Source organism: Erinaceus europaeus, chromosome 16, assembly GCF_950295315.1.
Source record: "Erinaceus europaeus chromosome 16, mEriEur2.1, whole genome shotgun sequence".
In the NCBI taxonomy this organism is placed as follows: Eukaryota; Metazoa; Chordata; class Mammalia; order Eulipotyphla; family Erinaceidae; genus Erinaceus; species Erinaceus europaeus.
In genome coordinates this window covers 45,623,826-45,641,221 of record NC_080177.1, presented here as the reverse complement: position 1 = coordinate 45,641,221, position 17,396 = coordinate 45,623,826, and the positions used below count along the sequence as shown (strand labels likewise).

The 17,396-nt window shown below is 41.5% G+C and overlaps 1 protein-coding gene across 4 annotated transcripts in view; it reads right to left on the bottom strand.

The window, feature by feature from the left end:
- Positions 1-17,396, bottom strand: part of VCPKMT (valosin containing protein lysine methyltransferase) — an 86,416-nt gene that overhangs the window by 22,031 nt on the left and 46,989 nt on the right. For 2 of the 4 annotated variants that reach the window (XM_060175077.1, XM_060175080.1), the window contains one exon: positions 9,968-10,031. The exons of the other annotated variants lie outside the window; for them this stretch is intronic. In XM_060175077.1, the coding sequence (XP_060031060.1) occupies positions 9,994-10,031 (38 nt within the window). In that variant the 3' untranslated portion in view covers positions 9,968-9,993. Of the gene's footprint in view, positions 1-9,967; positions 10,032-17,396 lie in introns of those variants that run through there. 4 annotated transcript variants of the gene reach the window in all.

Here is a 17,396-nt window from a genome sequence, read left to right as displayed (position 1 = left end):
TACTCTTAATATGTGTGCTCTCATTTTTCCTGAATAGAGCTTAAAATTTTTGAAAGAAATAAAGTAAGTCAAAGAACTAAATAGACAGTTTTTAAAAAGGTAAATAAATATGGCCCCATAGACAAATGAAGAAATGCTCCACTTCACTTATCATTAGTAAAATGCAAATTAAAAGGACACTGAGACTCCACCTGTGAGAATGGCCCACATCAGCAAAACAGGAAATGGTAAGTGTTAGAGGGGTTGTGGAGGGGGGAAAACAAAAACAAAAACAACCATTACATTGCTGGTGGGAAGGCAAACCTGTACTGCCCCTTTGGAAGTCCTTGAACAAATAAAAATGGAAGTACCTTATGAGCCAGCAAGACCATTCTTAGGCATTTTTTAAATTTCTTTACTGAGGAATTAATGTTTTACATTCAACAGTAAACACAATAGTTTGTACATGCATAACATTTCCCAGTTTCCCACATAACAATACAACCCCCATTAAGTACTCTGTCATTCTTCTTGGATCTGTATTCTCCCCACCCACCCACCCCAGAGTCTTTTACTTTGGTGCAATATGCCAATTCCAGTTCAGGTTCTACTTGTGTTTTCTTTTCTGATCTTGTTTTTCAACTTATGACTTAGGCATTTTTTCCAAATGACATTGAAACACTAATTTGAAGGAACATATGCACCTCTATGTTCATAGCTACATTACTGAGAGTAGCCAAAGAGTGGAAGCATCTTAGGTGCCCATCATAGATGACTTGCTAAAGAATTTATAAGGTATGTAATCCATGAAATATTACTCTGCCATCAAAAAGACAATATTGTGTCCTTTAGGACAAAATGGATGGAATTGGAGGTGATTATGTTTAGCAAAATAAGTAAAGAGATGAAAGACAGCTACCAGATGGTTTCACTCATGTGAGGCATCTAGAGAATTAAAATGCATGAACTTGCAAGAAAGAGGAGGAGTGGACAGTTTCTAAGACTTTGTGAAAGCTATGGTGGGTATCTGTTATCTTTGGGAGGCAAAAGGTTCTATGTCTACCTTGGTGATAGGTACAGTGTAGAATTATACCTTGAAATATTACAATCTTGTAACTCACTATTAATCACAAATAAAAACTGAAGGGGAAAAAAAGAATAAGGATCTGGGGAGACAGCATAATGGTTATTCTGATTAATTTTCATGCGTGAGGCTTTGAGTTCCCAGGCTTAATCTCCAGTGCTACCATAAATTTGAGGTGAACAAGTATTCTAATTAGATAGATAGATAGATGATAGATAGATAGATAGATGGATGACAGAATGAACAAGGGTCTGTTATGTCTCACAAGTCTCCGACCAGGAACTAGGTCAGGGTAGTTCATCTGCTCAGGGCTTCAGGCATCATTACATGGCTATCACTTCAGCACTCCTCAACATGAAATCTTGGGCTTCCTCACATTAAGGTAGCCTTAGAGTCACCAAAAAATGAATTGACCTAACTTCATAGAAATTAAGACTGAAGTAAGAATAGCATCCATTCTGCCCCATTCTGTCAATCAAAGCAAATAATAAGTCAAAGCCACTTCAGATTCAATAGAGGAAGAACTGGTGGAGAAATCAATATATTAATTAATTAGCTAGCTAATTAATTAATTAATCTAATACCAGAGCACTGCTCAGCTCTAGCTTGCGGTGGTGTGGGGGACTAAACCTGGGACTTTGAAGCCTCATCTCTCTGGATAACCAATATGCTATCTCTCCACCCAAGAGGAATCAACCTCTTGATTGGTGGAGCAGCACATGTGTACAATAAGAGCAGCACATGTGTACAATAAGAGCAGCACATGTGTACAATAAGAGCAGCACATGTGTACAATAAGAGCAACACATGTATACAATAAGAGAAGGGCACCATTTTTGGAGGCTCCCAGTTACAGAGGAATGGAATAGTAAACAGGAAAACACTAGTTAGTGACAAGGGCTATTCAGAAAATTGAAAAAGGGTAATTTGATAGAATACCACTGAGTGGCTCCAGTAGGTTAAGGGAGCCATCAGGGAAAAGATCTCTGAAACAAAAAGATTCAAACTATAACTTAAGAATCAACTGTTGGGAGTCGGTAGTGCAGCGAGTTAAACACAGGTGGCGCTAAGCACAAGGACTGGAGTAAGGATCCCAGTTGGAGCCCCCAGCTCCCCACCTGCAGGGGAGTCGCTTCACAGGCGGTGAAGCAGGTCTGCAGGTGTCTTTCTCTCCCCCTCTCTGTCTTCCCCTCCTCTCTCCATTTCTTTTTGTCCTATCCAACAAAGCCAACAATAATAACTATAACAATAAAAACAAAGGCAACAAAAAAGGAATAAATAAATAAAATAACTTTTAAAAAGTTAAAAAAAAAAGAATCAACTGTCATTGGTTGTTTAGGAAGAAGGCAAGAGGAAGCACTAGTTTAAAAGTCCTACACGGGGAGCAGAGGAGATAGCATAATGGTTATGCAGACAGATACTCATTCCTGAAGTCCTGAGGCCCCAACTTTAATCTCCCACACCAACACAAACCAGAGCTCTGGAGAAACTAAGTCTATATATATGTATAATAACCTATACATGGAGATAAGCTGGGTATGTTTAAGAAGTAGAAAGAACGATAACCAATGGTGACATAAAAGAAGGGGGGGGTTGGGCAATAGCGCAGCAAGTTAAGTGCACATGACGCAAGGACTGGTGCAAGGATCCCAGTTCAAGCCCCCAGCTCCCCACCTGCAGGGGAGTCGCTTCACAAGCAGTGAAGCAGGTCTACTGCTGTCTGTCTTTCTCTCTCCTTCTCTGTCATCCCTCCTCTCTCGATTTCTCTCTGTCCTATCCAGCAATAACAACAGCTATAACAACAATAGTAACCACAACAAGGGCAATAAAATGGGGAAAATAGTCTCCAGGAGCAGTGGATTCATAGTGCTGGCACCAAGCTCCAGTGATAACCCTGGAGGTAAAAAAAAAAAAAAAAGGAGAAGTAGAAGGAACAGGACTGGGTGGTGATGTACCTGGTTGAGTGCATATGGCACAATACACAAAGGCCCAGGTTTGAACCCCCAGTGCCCACTTGCAGGGGGAAAGCTTCACAAGTGGTGAAGCAGGGCTGCAGGTGTCTGTCTCTCTCCCTCTCTACCTCGCCTTTCCCTCTTGATTTCTGGCTGTCTCTATCCAATAAATAAAGATTTTTTTTGGGGGGGAAGCCTGTTTGGCAGGAAAAATTTTTTTTTAAAAAGAAAGGACTGAGATTAGAAGTAGAGACCAGGACAGAAATGAATTGGAAATGAGATCAGAATAAATAGGAAGGGTAAGGTCAAGAACATGATGAATATTTCCTGAGTTCTCCCTCCACTATGCTTGTGATGTTTCCCAGGTCTGGACTTTAATAATCCAGTCTCAGAGAAATGTTGCATTCAAAGTATTTAAATTCAATTTAACTTTAAATTTTAATTTAAAGTTGCCCAAAGTGGAATTTCAATCCTCAGACAGACCCTCAAATCAAAGGAGCACCCTTTTATTTCCCAAAGTCCCACCTCTTCCTTCCCATCTCTACCTCTTCCTTCTCTGGGGTAGCTGAACCCACAGGAAAGGTCCTCAGCATGCCTGGTCCATGCCTCACCTGGCCTCTTAGGATCATGTCAGTCTTCTTCCACCCCATCTGCATTTATCTTCAGAACCTGGAGTGACAGGTTGGCCAAATAGCTCACTTGGGTAGTGCAGTCTTTGCCATAGGCATGATCCAAGTTTGAGTCCAGCTCTCACAACATCAAAGGAAGCGTCAGTGTTGTGATCTCTTTTACTGTCTTTCTGTCACTATCTTAAATAAATAGTCTAGAGTGACTTGGTCTCCTTTTCTGCAGGGGGGTGGGGGTGAGGGGCAGTGAGGGATGGGAGAGGGAGATGGCAGGAAGGGTGATTGGAGCAGTGTTCCATGCTTTCAATGGTTCTAAGGGCCCAGGCTGCTGTAGAGATCCTTCATTAGGTATATGCCTCTCCCATACTTAAGCAGCAACTGCTCTCTTCATTGCTGACCACTCTCCATGTTCCTCATGCAAGCCAAAGACTAATTCTCACAACCATTAATTCTTGGTCTGTGCAAGAGGACTCATTCACCTCACTCCTCTCAGAAGGAACATAACGATGGTATGGTGTACATGGACACACATTCACACGCACAAATACATACACACTCATAGCCATTCCCTCTCTGTGTCCTTCATTAGCCCAAACAAAGCAGAGCAAAGCCCCATTGTTCCTGGGCCACATATAACTGCTTCGGTGGTGTTCTCTACAGCATCATAATACACGAAAGAGACCAACATCATATTCATGTTAAGTCATGTGCCATGGCCATTGTCAATTCTTTTTTTGTATTTTTATATCTTTTTCCCTTGTTTTAAAATGTTTGTTGTTGTTGTTTTCTTTTGTTGTGTGTCTCATTTGATTTCCGTGATGATGAAGAATGGTTTGGGCAGATTATGGCTTTACTCATATGTGAAATATAGAAAACTAAAGCAAACCAACACACACACACTGTAACCAAACTGCTTCTTAGACTTTCTGAAAACTATGACATTTATGGGTTGGAACACAATTCTGATAGTGGGTAGGTGACATATACATGCATACACATAAGAGTGTGAAACTGTAGCCCTGGAAATTAAAATTTTTTAATAAATAGTAAAAAATTTCACTAATAGTAAAAAAATTAATGAAATCATCACTGATCACAAAGCTGGGAAAATTGTTATGACTCTCACTGGCAATTAAATAAGTTTGTAGCTCCAAATTTCATGTGCAACTCAAGAATTTTTTTTCCAAAAATGGTGAAGTATTTTACTTCTGCCCCCTCAGTTTGGTTTCATTGTAGTGATGGCCTCAGCTGGCAGCATGAATGAAAAGACACAGAAGGGAAAGTCCTTGTATTCTTCTTGTCTAAAGATGTAATGTATATATACAAATAAAATGTCTTGGGGGATGGGAAATGCTCAAATCCAGGGTCAGCTGTCTACCAGTTGTCACTCTGAGTCTCAGTCTCATCAGTCTGGATGAGGAGAAGCTCAATATCTTGGTATCCACATGATCATCTAGGGTAGAGACTGCCCTTCTGGAGCAGCTGGGATTGTGGTACATGTGGAAATTCTCACTCAGGAATTTCCGTGAGTTATTTGCACAAACAGAGGGACACTGGCCATGTGGGGAGAGGGCCCCTAGATTTGCTTGAGCCAAAGAGTGAGGCTACAGACCACAAATTTATTTTTGGGAGGGTTAGAACTCTTGATCAGAAAAGACATTTAAGAGTAAACTATTCCTCTTCTTCCTGCCCCACTATATTATGAACAATGATTGTTACAACTTCTGTGTACCATGGATAGAATTAGAAACTGGGTTTCTTTCTTATTTATTTTTTATCTTAATTTATTTATTGGATCGAGACAGAAATAGAGAAGGAAGGGGGTGAGAGAGAGGGAGAGAGACTGAGAGACACCTGCAAGACTGTTTCACCACTTGTGAAGCTTTTCCCCTGCAGGTGGGAATGGGAGGCTCAAACCTGGGTCCTTGCACATTGTAATATGTGTGCTAAAATACTTGTGCCACCACCCAGCCCCAGGAACTGGGTTTCTAGTCTCTGTGAACACACTTTTTTTTAAGAGTTGAAAACTGTCACCAGGAATTTATATGATTTTTAGAAGCTAAAGTAGAACCAGGAACACCTGATGCTTAACTCTATGTCCCTTACTCCATCTTCCTTTCCCAAAGTGTCATAAGTAGAAGCCCAGTCTGGTGAGCTTTCTGTGGTCAAATGAATTTGGAAATGCCTGTATATTGTATCCCCTTTGGTTTCAATATATATCATCTATATTTTTATCATTTTATTGGAGAGAGAGTATAATGATTGACACATGGGTAAAATTTCCCATCTCCCTGTGATAGGTGTCTGTAAAACACTCTTGTCTCCAACTTAGGTCTTTTCTCACCACTTTGTACCAGGAATCTAATGCCCACTCTATCCAATCTTTGTAGAATCCTTTGATTTGGTGCAACACTCCACAAATTAGAGGGCATTCAGACAAACAGTTGTTGTTTTTTTCCCTTTTGTTGCCCTTTTTTTTTTTTTATTGTTGTAGTTGTTGTTATCCTTGTTGTTGGATAGGACAGAGAGAAATGGAGAGAGGAGAGGAAGACAGAGAGGGGGAGAGAAAAATAGACAGCAGTAGACCTGCTTCACCGCCTGTGAAGCGACTCCCCTACAAGTGGGAAGCCAGGGGCTTGAACCAGGATCCTTATGCCAGTCCTTGCACTTTGCACCACATGCGCTTAACCTGCTGCGCTACCGCCAAACTCTCCAAGGCAAATAGTTTAACACCATCAGAGTCTGAACTCAGACTGGATGGACAGACTTCTCTTCTGAGATTCTAATATGACTGCATGCTCATATTATCACATGTTACTGGACAAAGACAGGAAAAGGCAAGTACTCATCTCCTATCTTGCTTTAAGAGTGAGGAAAGCCTTTCTGTAATCCAAAGCCTGACTTTCTTTATATCCTGTGGGTAGGGCTGTATCACATGCCCAGACCTAGAGCAATAACTGCCAAAGGCAATGGTCTAGATCAACAACATTCCTCCTTGGGGCTGGCAAAGAGCCCAGGGAACACAGAGTTGTCTTGAAAGAAATGGGGGGGGGGGGGGAGAAAAGCTTGAGAAGAAATCAGCTGTGGTTTCCAAGCTCTCCTTGGAGAACCACTTTGTACTGTATATTGGGGCTTTCTAGAGTAAAGAAATCCATTTCACTTCTTCACAAACTTATTCTTTTTTTTTCTTCCCCTTTCTTGGAGTCTTTCTTAACTTCTCGAAGGCACCTTGAGAAAAGGTGCTTGTATTTGGTTAAAAATCTGTTCTGAGAGCACTTGACAAAACCTTGAAGCCAGTCAGCACTCTGCATTCACCCAAGCACAATGTAAACTTCTTAGTCACTTGAAGGAGAGCCTTTTTCTTTGGCTCATTGAAGAGGAAATAAATGCTGCGGTTCTTTTTTCCTCTGCAGGCTTCTTTTCTTTTGGGTCATTCTAAATTAATAGGTTTAAAACATTACTTCCATTACTTCTAGATAAATTCCTCTTTGCTAACTTTGCTGCCAGAGAGGAAGAAGATGATGGCTTTTAATAGTGATTACAGAGGGACGTAAGTTTGGGTAGAACTGCGTAGGGACTGCAGCCTATGTGCCATAAGCATTAGCAAAGCTTGTAAGAATGCTTTTTTCCACCCATCACTTCCCCAAGGACACTTCTCCCAGGCCTGCTGGGGTGGCTAGCAGTCAAGGCTGGCAGTCTCAGTTCCACAAACCTCTCCCTAAAGCCCTTCACTTCTCCTCAAACTTCTCCCTTATTGGAAATTTCTTTTTAGTTTACAACAAAGAAAAGGAAGGAGGAGGAGGAGGAGATGGTGATGAAGGAGGAGAAGAAGAAGAGGAGGGAGAAGAAAAAGGAGGAGAAATGAGGAGGAGGAAGAAGAGGAGGAAAAGTCCTTACCCCCACACCTAATTTTTCATAAAGGACCCCAAACTATTATATAGAGAAAGGAGGTTCTCTTTAATAAATGGTGCTGGGAAAACTGGGTTGAAACATGCAGAAGAATGCAACTGAACCACTTTATCTCACCAGAAACAAAAGTCAACTCCAAATGGATCAAGGACCTGGATGGTAGACCAGAAACTATCAAATACTGAGAGGAAAATATTGGTGAAACTTCTTCCCATCTAAATCTCAAAAGCATCTTTAATGATACAGACCCAATTACAAGGAAGATTAAAACAAAAATAAACCAATGGGACTATATCAAATTGAAAATCTGCACAGCAAAAGAAGCCATCACCCAAAGAGACTCCTCACAGAATGGGAGAAGACCTTTCTTAACATGTCATGCATCAGACAAGAGGCTAATAACCAAAATATATAAAGTGATCACCAAACTTAGCAATAAAAAAGCAAATGGGGAGGAGATATAAACAGAATATCCACTACAGAAGAGATACAAAAGGCCAACAGACATATGAAAAATTATTCTAGTCACTGATTGTCAGAGAAGTGCAAATAAAGACAATGAGATACCACTTTACCCCTGTGAGAATGTCATACATAAGAAATGACAGCAACAATGAATGTTGGAGAGGTTGTGGGGGGCAAAGGAACCCTCCTGCACTGCTGGTAGGAATGCAATCTTTTCTGCAATGCTGGTAGGAATGTGATCTTTTCAATTCATAGACTTCAATTCAAATTAATAAACTGATTGAATTTTAACATTGGGTTAATATATTTCTAATATTTTTTGAAATATTAAATCACCTATAATCTCACACCAAGGATACCAGAAACAACTGGTCTTGTCAGTATATAAGATTTAGTTCTGGGGTCCTAATCTGGGAGTCCTGAGATTCCCAAACAGACTTGATGGGCCTAGAACTCGAATAAATCCCTCTCTCCATTGTTAACCGGTCATTTCTATCAGGAACAACCCAATAGACCTCTTTGTGGGCCCCCATAGGATCTTGCCCTCAACTTGGATCAACAATGGTAGAGAATTTCCCCCATCCTCCGAAGGGAGGATGGACAACATTCTCTGTGCTACACTTGAAGAAGATGGATTAATACTGGGGCAGCTTGGAATGTTCCTACTTATGATCACAGAATGTGAGCTCAGATCTACAGGGATGCAGGGGTCACACAGGCTCCTAAGATAATTATGGGCCCCAGATCACATCAAATTGATGGGGTTTACAGTCAACAATATTTATATCCCTTTCCCATATTGGGGAGCTACTCTCTTCCCTGATCCAGCTTTCTGGTCCTTTTCCCAGCCATGACATCATCTCCCCAGACAATAACTTGGATCCACCTACATATCAGATTTCAGGCTCAGGGAAAAAACAACAACAACAACAACAAAAAAACACTAGTATAGCTACAGGCCCTTTGAAACATAACTAAAATATGCCTACTAGCTATCTACAAAATGGAGGACCCTCCAACACTTTATCTGCACTATTCCAGCCTTTGGGTTCATGATTAGTCAACAATTTGTTTGGCTTTTTATGTTAACTCTCTTTTCAGCCAACAGGTTCCAGATGCTAGCAGGATGCAACCAGACTTCGCTGGACAGACAGCCCCACCAATGTGTCCTGGAGCTTCACGTCCCCAGAGTTCTTCCCCACTATGGAAAGAGAGAGGGAGGCTGGGAGTATGGCTTGAACTGTCAATACCCATGTTCAGTGAGGAAGCAATTACAGAAGCCAGACCTTCCACCTTCTGCATCCCACAATGATCTTGGGTCCATACTCCCAGAGGGTTAAAGAATAGGAAAGCTATCAGGGGAGGGGATGGAATACAGAAGTCTGGTGGTGGGAATTGTGCGAAGTTGTACCCCTCTTATCCTGCAGTTTTGTCAATGTTTCCTTTTTATAAATAAAATTTTTAAAAAAAGATTTAGTTATTTGTAAATAGTACAGTAAATCCTAACCATGGATTTTCAAAGTAAATTAATTTCCCAAATAACATGGTTATAATTATCTATTGCCTTCTTAAACTCTAAGACAGCAAGGAAACTTCCCCCATTCTTTATAAAGCTTGTATTTCTCCCAGCCCTGGAACCTCTGTGGCTTTGCTCATTTTCCTTCATGCTTCTCTGGATCATTTGATAGTGTATCTGTTGATCTCAACCAAATCAAAGCATCCAGTGCCACCTCTACATGTCTCACTTTAGATTGTGTCCAGATATGTCAGGCCTGCGATGTCAACTTTCCAGCTCTTATACTCTGGTGAGACCTTTCTTAGCTCATAGGACTCCTTAATTCCATTTCAGGTGACACACTTCCTAACAAAGTTACAGAACCTAGATAGAGACCAGGGCCCATGAGATTGAGCATATGTACACATGTATCCATAACTTGGGGGAAAATATACACCTTAATGTAAAAGTGTGCAGTGGTCTTCAGTGACATAATAAGTGCAGCAAACAAGTAGAAAAACCTAAAAAAGAAACCATAAAGTACTTAATCAAATAGTTTCTATTTAGACCTAGATATCCTCCTCACCTACTTCTTATTTCACTTCCCTCAATCACTTTAAATCTAGCCCTGTCAGATAAAGTAAGGGCTACAAAAGCTGGATAAGGGCAAGAGACTGGCCCATTTTAATGATGGTCCTATTGGTCACTACCAGGCCACTCCACCATCTAGATATGATGGGCTACATAGATATGATAGGCCTAGACCTCTTAACAGATCCTTCTCTCCACCATCACTGGTCATCTCCTTAAGGAACAACATCTTAAACACTCTTGTGGGTCTCTACAGGACATTGTCCTCAGTGTAGAACAGCAATGGTAGAAACTGCCCCACTGTCTGATAGGAGGCTGAGGAAGACTGGTCCTGAAATGAGTGCAGCCTAGAATGTTCCTAGCCATGACCATGGAAAGCAAGTTCAGATCCACAGGGACACAGAGGTTACACAGGCTCCTGTGCTAAATATCAATAGACATGGGACCTAGGTCAGACTGATGGGGTTTACAGTTAATGGTATTTATATACTTTCACCATATTTGGGAGCTTCTCTCTGCCTTTATCCAGCTTTGAAGTACTATCCTCAACTCTGACACCATCTTCCCAGACAATACTTTCAGCCATCTGCATGTTAGCAGTTGGGTTCAGACAAAAATTAGTAAAGTCATGGACCCTTTGGAATATAACTAAAATAGACTTCCCAGATACTTCCAACATAAAGACCCCAAATCTCATCTGCTCTACTCTTACCTTTAAGTTCCTGATTATAATTATAAAACAATTTATTCTGCTTTATATCTTTTATTTATTTATTTATAAAAAGGAAACACTGATAAAACCATAAGATAAGAGAGGTATAACTCCACTCAATTCCTAGAACTCTGTATCCCATCCCCTCCCCTGATAGCTTTTCTATTCTTTAACCCTCTGGATGTATGGACCCAAGGTCATTGTGAGATGCAGAAGGTGGAAGCTCTGGGCTCTATAATTGCTTCCCTGCTAAACATGGGAGTTGACAGGTAGATCTGTACTCCCAGCCTGCCTCTCTCTTTCCCTAGTGGGGTGGGGTTCTGGGGAATTGGAACTCCAGGACACATTGGCATGGTTGTCTGTCTGGGGAAGTCTGGTTGGTATCCTGCTAGTATCTGAAACCTGGTGGCTGAAAAGAGAGTTAACATATAAAGTCAAACAAATTGTTGAACAATCATGAACCTAAAGGCTGGAATGGTGCAGATGAAGAGTTGGAGGGGGGGTCTCCATTTTTTTGATAGCTAGTGGGTGTATTTTAGTTATATTCCAAAGGGCCTTTTTCCCTGAGCCTGAAATCTGATGTGCAGGTAGATCCAAGTTATTGTCTGGGGAGATGATGTCATGGCTGGGAAAAGGACCAGAAAGCTGGATCAGGGAAGAGAGTAGCTCCCCAATATGGGAAAGGGGTATAAATATTGTTGACTGCAAACCCCATCGATTTGCTCTGATCCAAGGCCCATATTCAGCTTAGGAGCACATGTGACCTCTGCATCCCTATAGATCTGAGCTCACATTCTGTGGTCATGAGTAGGAACATTCCAAACTGCCCCAATTTCAGAACCCATCTTCCTTAGGTGGAAGATAGAGTATTCTGTCCAGCCTCCCTTCAGAGGATGGAACATTCTCTACCATTGTTGATCCAAGTTGAGGGCAAGATCCTATGGGGGCCCACAAAGAGGTCTATTTTGTTGTTCATGATAGAGATGACCAGTAACAATGGAAAGAGGGATTTCTTCGTGGTTTAGGCCAATCATGTCTGTCTGGGAATCTCAGGACACCCCGAATAGGGCTGATGAGGTGGCCTGATAGTGACTAAAGAGTCACTATCAGTTAAAGTATGCCAGTCTCTTACCCTTATTCAGTTTTTGTAGTCCTTACTGTGTCGGACAAAGTTAGCTTTGGAGTGAGTGAGGGAAGTCTAATAGGAAGTAAGTGAGGAGGGTATCTAAGTCTAAGTAGATGCTATTTCATTGGGAACTTTATACTGACTCACTGCAGACTACTGTGTACTTTTGCTTTCAGGTATATATTTTGCCCTAGTTTATGGATATGTGTGAACATATGCTCTATCTCATGGGACCTGGTCTATATCTAGGTTTTGGGGCTTTGTTAGGAAGTGAACTACCTGGAATGGAATTAGAAAATCCTATCAAAGGAAAGGTCTCAACCAAGTAATGAGGCTGAAAGGTTGACATTCCACACCTGCAGTCTCTGGACACAGTCTGAAGTGAAGCATGCTGAGGTGGTACTCGTTGTGTTGATTAGGCTGGGATCAGCAGATGCAATATCATTTGGTATGAACTGAGAGAGGCATGCAGGAAAGTGAGCCCCACCCCAGAGGTTCCAGGACTGGGGGAAATATAGGCTCTATAGAGGAAGCGGGAGGAGGTTCCTGCTGTCTTAGGGTTTAAGAAGGCAATAGATATTACTACAATCACATTATTTGGCAACTGCGTTAACTTTGAAATATCCCTTTGCTAGGATTTGCTGTATAATACACAACATCACCATAATTTATGTCCTTTGACATTATTTGTATTTAGCTGTGTCTTATACAAATTGCTTCTGTTCTCCCTGGTCTAAGCTTTTAAGAGAGTCAACATATCAAAGACTCAACCTATGGTCTATGTATTAAAAAGTTTGAGACATTCAATTTTTTCCCTCTCATATTAATTTAATAGTGATTTATATGACTACAAATTAATAGGAGTGTACATAAACACCATTCCCACCACCAAAAGACTATGCCCCATCCCATCCTCCCTCCCCCTCTGGCCCGTGAAGCTGAACAACTGCCCTCACCCTCAACCCAGAGTTTTTACTTTGGTGCCCTATACCAAATTCAGTCAAATCCTTCTTTCCTGCTTTGAGTATCCCTTTCTGTTCTTCTTTCTGAACTTCTGTTTATGAGTGGGATCATCCTATACTCGTCTTTGTCTTTCTGACTTAGCTCACTTAACATAATTCCTTCTAGCTCCATCCAAGATGGGTCAGAGAATGTGGGTTCATTGTTCTTAACAGCTGTGTAGTATTCCATTGTGTATGTATACCACACCTTTCTCAGCCATTCATCTGTTGTTGGGCACCTGGCTTGCTTCCAGGTTTTAGCAGCACAATTCTGCTTTATATCCAAGTTGCAGGTGCTACCATGATGCCAACCTGACTTCCCTGGGCAGACATCCTCACCAATGCATCCTGGAACCCTACCATCCCAGAGTCCTACCTCAATTGGTAAAGATAGAAACAGACTGGGGGTATGGATTGACCTGTCAATGCCCATGTCCAGCAGAGAAGCAACTGCAGAAGCCAAACCTTCCACCTTCTGCTCCATAAAAATATTTGGTCCATACTCCCAGAGGGATAAATAGTAGGAACCCTTCTAATTGAAAGGAGGGGATATGGAACTCTTGTGGTGTGAATTGCATGAAATTGTACCCCTCTTAACCCAGAATCTTGTCGATCATTGTTAAATCACTAATAAAATTTTTAAAAGTTAGGAACACACAAAAAAAGTCCTTTGGTAGATGTTCTGTGTTTGGTACATGTCCTTTGTTTTAAAATAACAGAGCACCCAGAGGTGGAGTCATAGGTAAAGCACAGCACTTACCACTGTGAGGCCCTTGACAGGTACTTGACATCAGCTATGCTGGAGCAGTACACTGGTCATTTTTTTTCTGTCTCTGTGGCTCACCCTATCTCTCTCATGAAATGTATAAATATATTTTTTTACTTTATTATATTTATTTATTGGATAATGACAAGCAGAAATCAAGAGGGAAGTGGGTGATAGAGAGATAGAGAGACATCTGTAGCATTGCTCCACCACTCACAAAGCTTTTCCCCTACAGGTAGGGACTGGGGACTCAAACCCAGGTTCTTGTGCATTGTAACATGTGCACTCAACGAGGTGCACCACCACCTAGCTCATGAATATGTTATTTTATTACACAGGTTAGGCCAATTTTTCATTCTTTTTATTTTCGCTAGAGAGGGAGAAACAGACACCACAGTACTGCTCCTTCATCCACAGAGTTCCCTTAATACCTTACACATTCTAAATTGCACATTATTCCCAGTGAGCTATGTCTTATCTCCCTAAATAAATTAAAAATAAAAAAGATAATGACAATAGTTACATTAAGAAACCTGATACCAGCTCCTCTTGAGTTTGAGATGGACAATAGGAAAGTTTAGAATAATCCTACAATCTGGCAAGAGTTCATTCAAGCACCTCAATGGCATAACATGGGTATTGGTTTATCAGGACATCATGGCCCTAGTGTAGAAGCAGGAGCCTGTAAAGCTCCTTCTGTGTGAATCCATGCCTGTTTAGTTGGCTTTATAAACTGAATGTACTTCCCTCACGTTGTGTTTTGTTTGTTTGTTTGTTTTTGTTTTGTGTCCAGAGCACCCCTCAGCTCTAGCTTATGGTAGTGCTGGGGATTGAACCTATGATCTAGTAGACTCAGAAATGGAAGTCTTTTTGCATAGCCATTATGCTATCTCCCCAGCCCATTTCCTCACATTCTTATATTTCTTTTTTATATTTATTTATTTTCCCTTGTTGTTTTTTATTGTTGTTGTAGTTATTATTGATGTCGTCATTGTTAGATAGGACAGAGAGAAATGGAGAGAGGAGGGGAAGACAGAGAGGGGGAAAGCAAGACACCTGAGACCTGCTTCACCACCTGTGAAGCAATTCCCCTGCTGGTGGGATCCTTATGCTGGTCCTTGCGTTGCACCATGTGCGCTTAACCCGCTGCGCTACCACTGACTCCCACTTTCTTATATTTCTATAACTCTACCTTCCCCCTCCCCCTTCACCAATGTGATGGTATTTGGAAATGACTGCTTTAAGACGTAATTAGGGTTAGATGAGGTCATAATGGCGGAGTCTTAGTCTGATGGAATTAGTGCCCTTATAAGAAGGGACATGGGGAGTCAGATGGTAGCACAGCAGGTTAAGTGCACATGGTGCAAGGACTGGCGTAAGGATCCCAGTTCGAGCCCCCGGGTCCCCACCTGGAGCTGACTTCACAACTGTGAAGCTCCTGCCCCCACAGGTGGGAGCCGGGGACTTGAACCCGAGTCCTGGGGTGCCATAATGTTTGTGCACAACTGTGTGTGCCGCCGCTCAGTCCCTATTTGCTGATTCTTAAGAAAAGAGTGAGGCACCCTCCACAGGTCTACATGTCTCTAAAGCATGTATTTTCTTCTCTCTTGTCTATCCTTTTTTTGTTTTGATAAATACTCATCTCCCTGGGAGAAATGGGTGGGGAGGCAGGGGGGCTGAGTGGTGGCACACCTAGTTGTGTGCACATTACAGTGCACAAGGACCCAGGATTGAGACCTGAGTCCCCACCTGCAGTGTGAAAGCTTGTAACTGGTGAAGTAGTGCTGCCGGTGTCTCTCTGTCTCTCTCCCTTTCTACCTCTTCTTACCCTCTCAATTTATGCTCCCCTCCCATTTTTGCAAATCATGGTCCTTTAAGACCCTGATCTAAATTCGGCTAGGGGCTGCTCCACCTGTGAGCTATTGCATCTAATCACAGAGCCCTGGATTAAAGCAAAGGGTAGGCTGAATAGGGTACCTCCTCCCCAGGAAATAGTCCTGAAAGCTATAATGACTGTCTCTATCCAATAAATAAAGATGAAAAATGTAAAAGATGTTAAAGAAAGAAAGGGAGAGAAAAAGAAAGGAAGAAAGAAGGAAAGAAATAAAGAGGAATACCAAAGGAGATCACCTGGGACCACAACAACACAGGACTAGAACGACTTCAGGAACCCACTGAACCGCCAGTAAGTGCAAACATGTGTGGCTCATAGACAGAGAGGAGCCTAAAGAAAGATTGATCAGCTGATAACAGTCTGGCAATTACCAGCTGAGGTACTACCTCCAGTCTGTATTACCAACCAAAAGACTGCTGAAGGGAGGAGAGAACTCCCCTAAGACTCACCAAATGCAATTGTGAGTCTCCATTGCTACTGCCCTCAGAGGCTGAAGCAGTAGCGGGGAGGCTCTGTGCTGATATCAGGGGACAGAGAACTGACCAGGAAACTCAGGAGAACATATACACCTTGGTGGGGCCTTCAAGACCCCACTCTCTCAACTTGACAGATCATCCAGGCAGAAAATCAATAAAGACATGAGGGAGCTAAATGAGGAGATAGATAAACTAGAACTATTGGACATTTTCAAATTTTCTTGGACATTCACTCCAAGAAACTGGAATACACATTCTACTCAAGTCCACATGGGTCATTCTCAAGGATAGACCATATGTTAGGCCACAAAGACAGCATCAGCAAATTCAAGAGCATTGAATTCATCCCAAGCATCTTCTCAGACCACAGTGGAATTAAACTAACACTTAAAAATCAACAAAAGATTAGTAATAGTCCCCAAATGTGGAAGCTCAACAGTGCACTCCTTAACAACTACTGGGTCAAAGAGGAAATAAAGGAAGAAATAAAAATGTTTTGAGAGTTCAATGAAAATGAAGATACAGCTATCAAAATATTTGGGACACAGCTAAGGCAGTACTGAGAGGGAAGTTCATAGCCATACAAGCACACATTAAGAAACAAGAAAAAGTACCAATAAACAACCTGATTGCACACCTTAAAGACCTAGAAGAAGGGAGTCAGGCGGTAGGCATAGCGGGTTAAGCACAGGTGGCGGCAAGGCACAAGGACCAGCCTAAGGATCCCAGTTTGAGCCCCTGGCTCCCCACCTGCAGGGGAGTCGCTTCACAGGCGCTGAAGCAGGTCTGCAGGTGTCTAACTTTCTCTCTCCCTCTCTGTCTTCCTCTCCTCTATCCATTTCTCTCTGTCCTGTCCAACAAAACGAAATCATCAACAACAATAATAACTACAACAATAAAACAACAAGGGCAACAAAAGGGAATAAATAAATAAAATATTAAAAAAAAAGACCTAGAAGAAGAACAAAGGAACCCTAAAGCAACCAGAGGAAAGAAATCACTAAAGTTAGGGCAGAAATCAATAACATTGAAAATAAGAAAACCATACACAAGATCAACAAAAGTAAATGTTGTTTCTTTGAAAGAGTGAACAAAATAGACAAATCTTTAGCCAGACTCACAAAACAAAAAAGGGAGAAGACCCAAATAAATTGGATCGTAAATGAAAGAGGAGATATCACTACAGACTGCAGAAATTTAACATATCATGAGAGGCTTCTATGAACAACTATATGCCACCAAGAAAGAGAACCTGGAAGAAATGAATGATTTCCTAGATACCTACAAACTTCCAAAATTAAACAAAGATGAACTAGATAA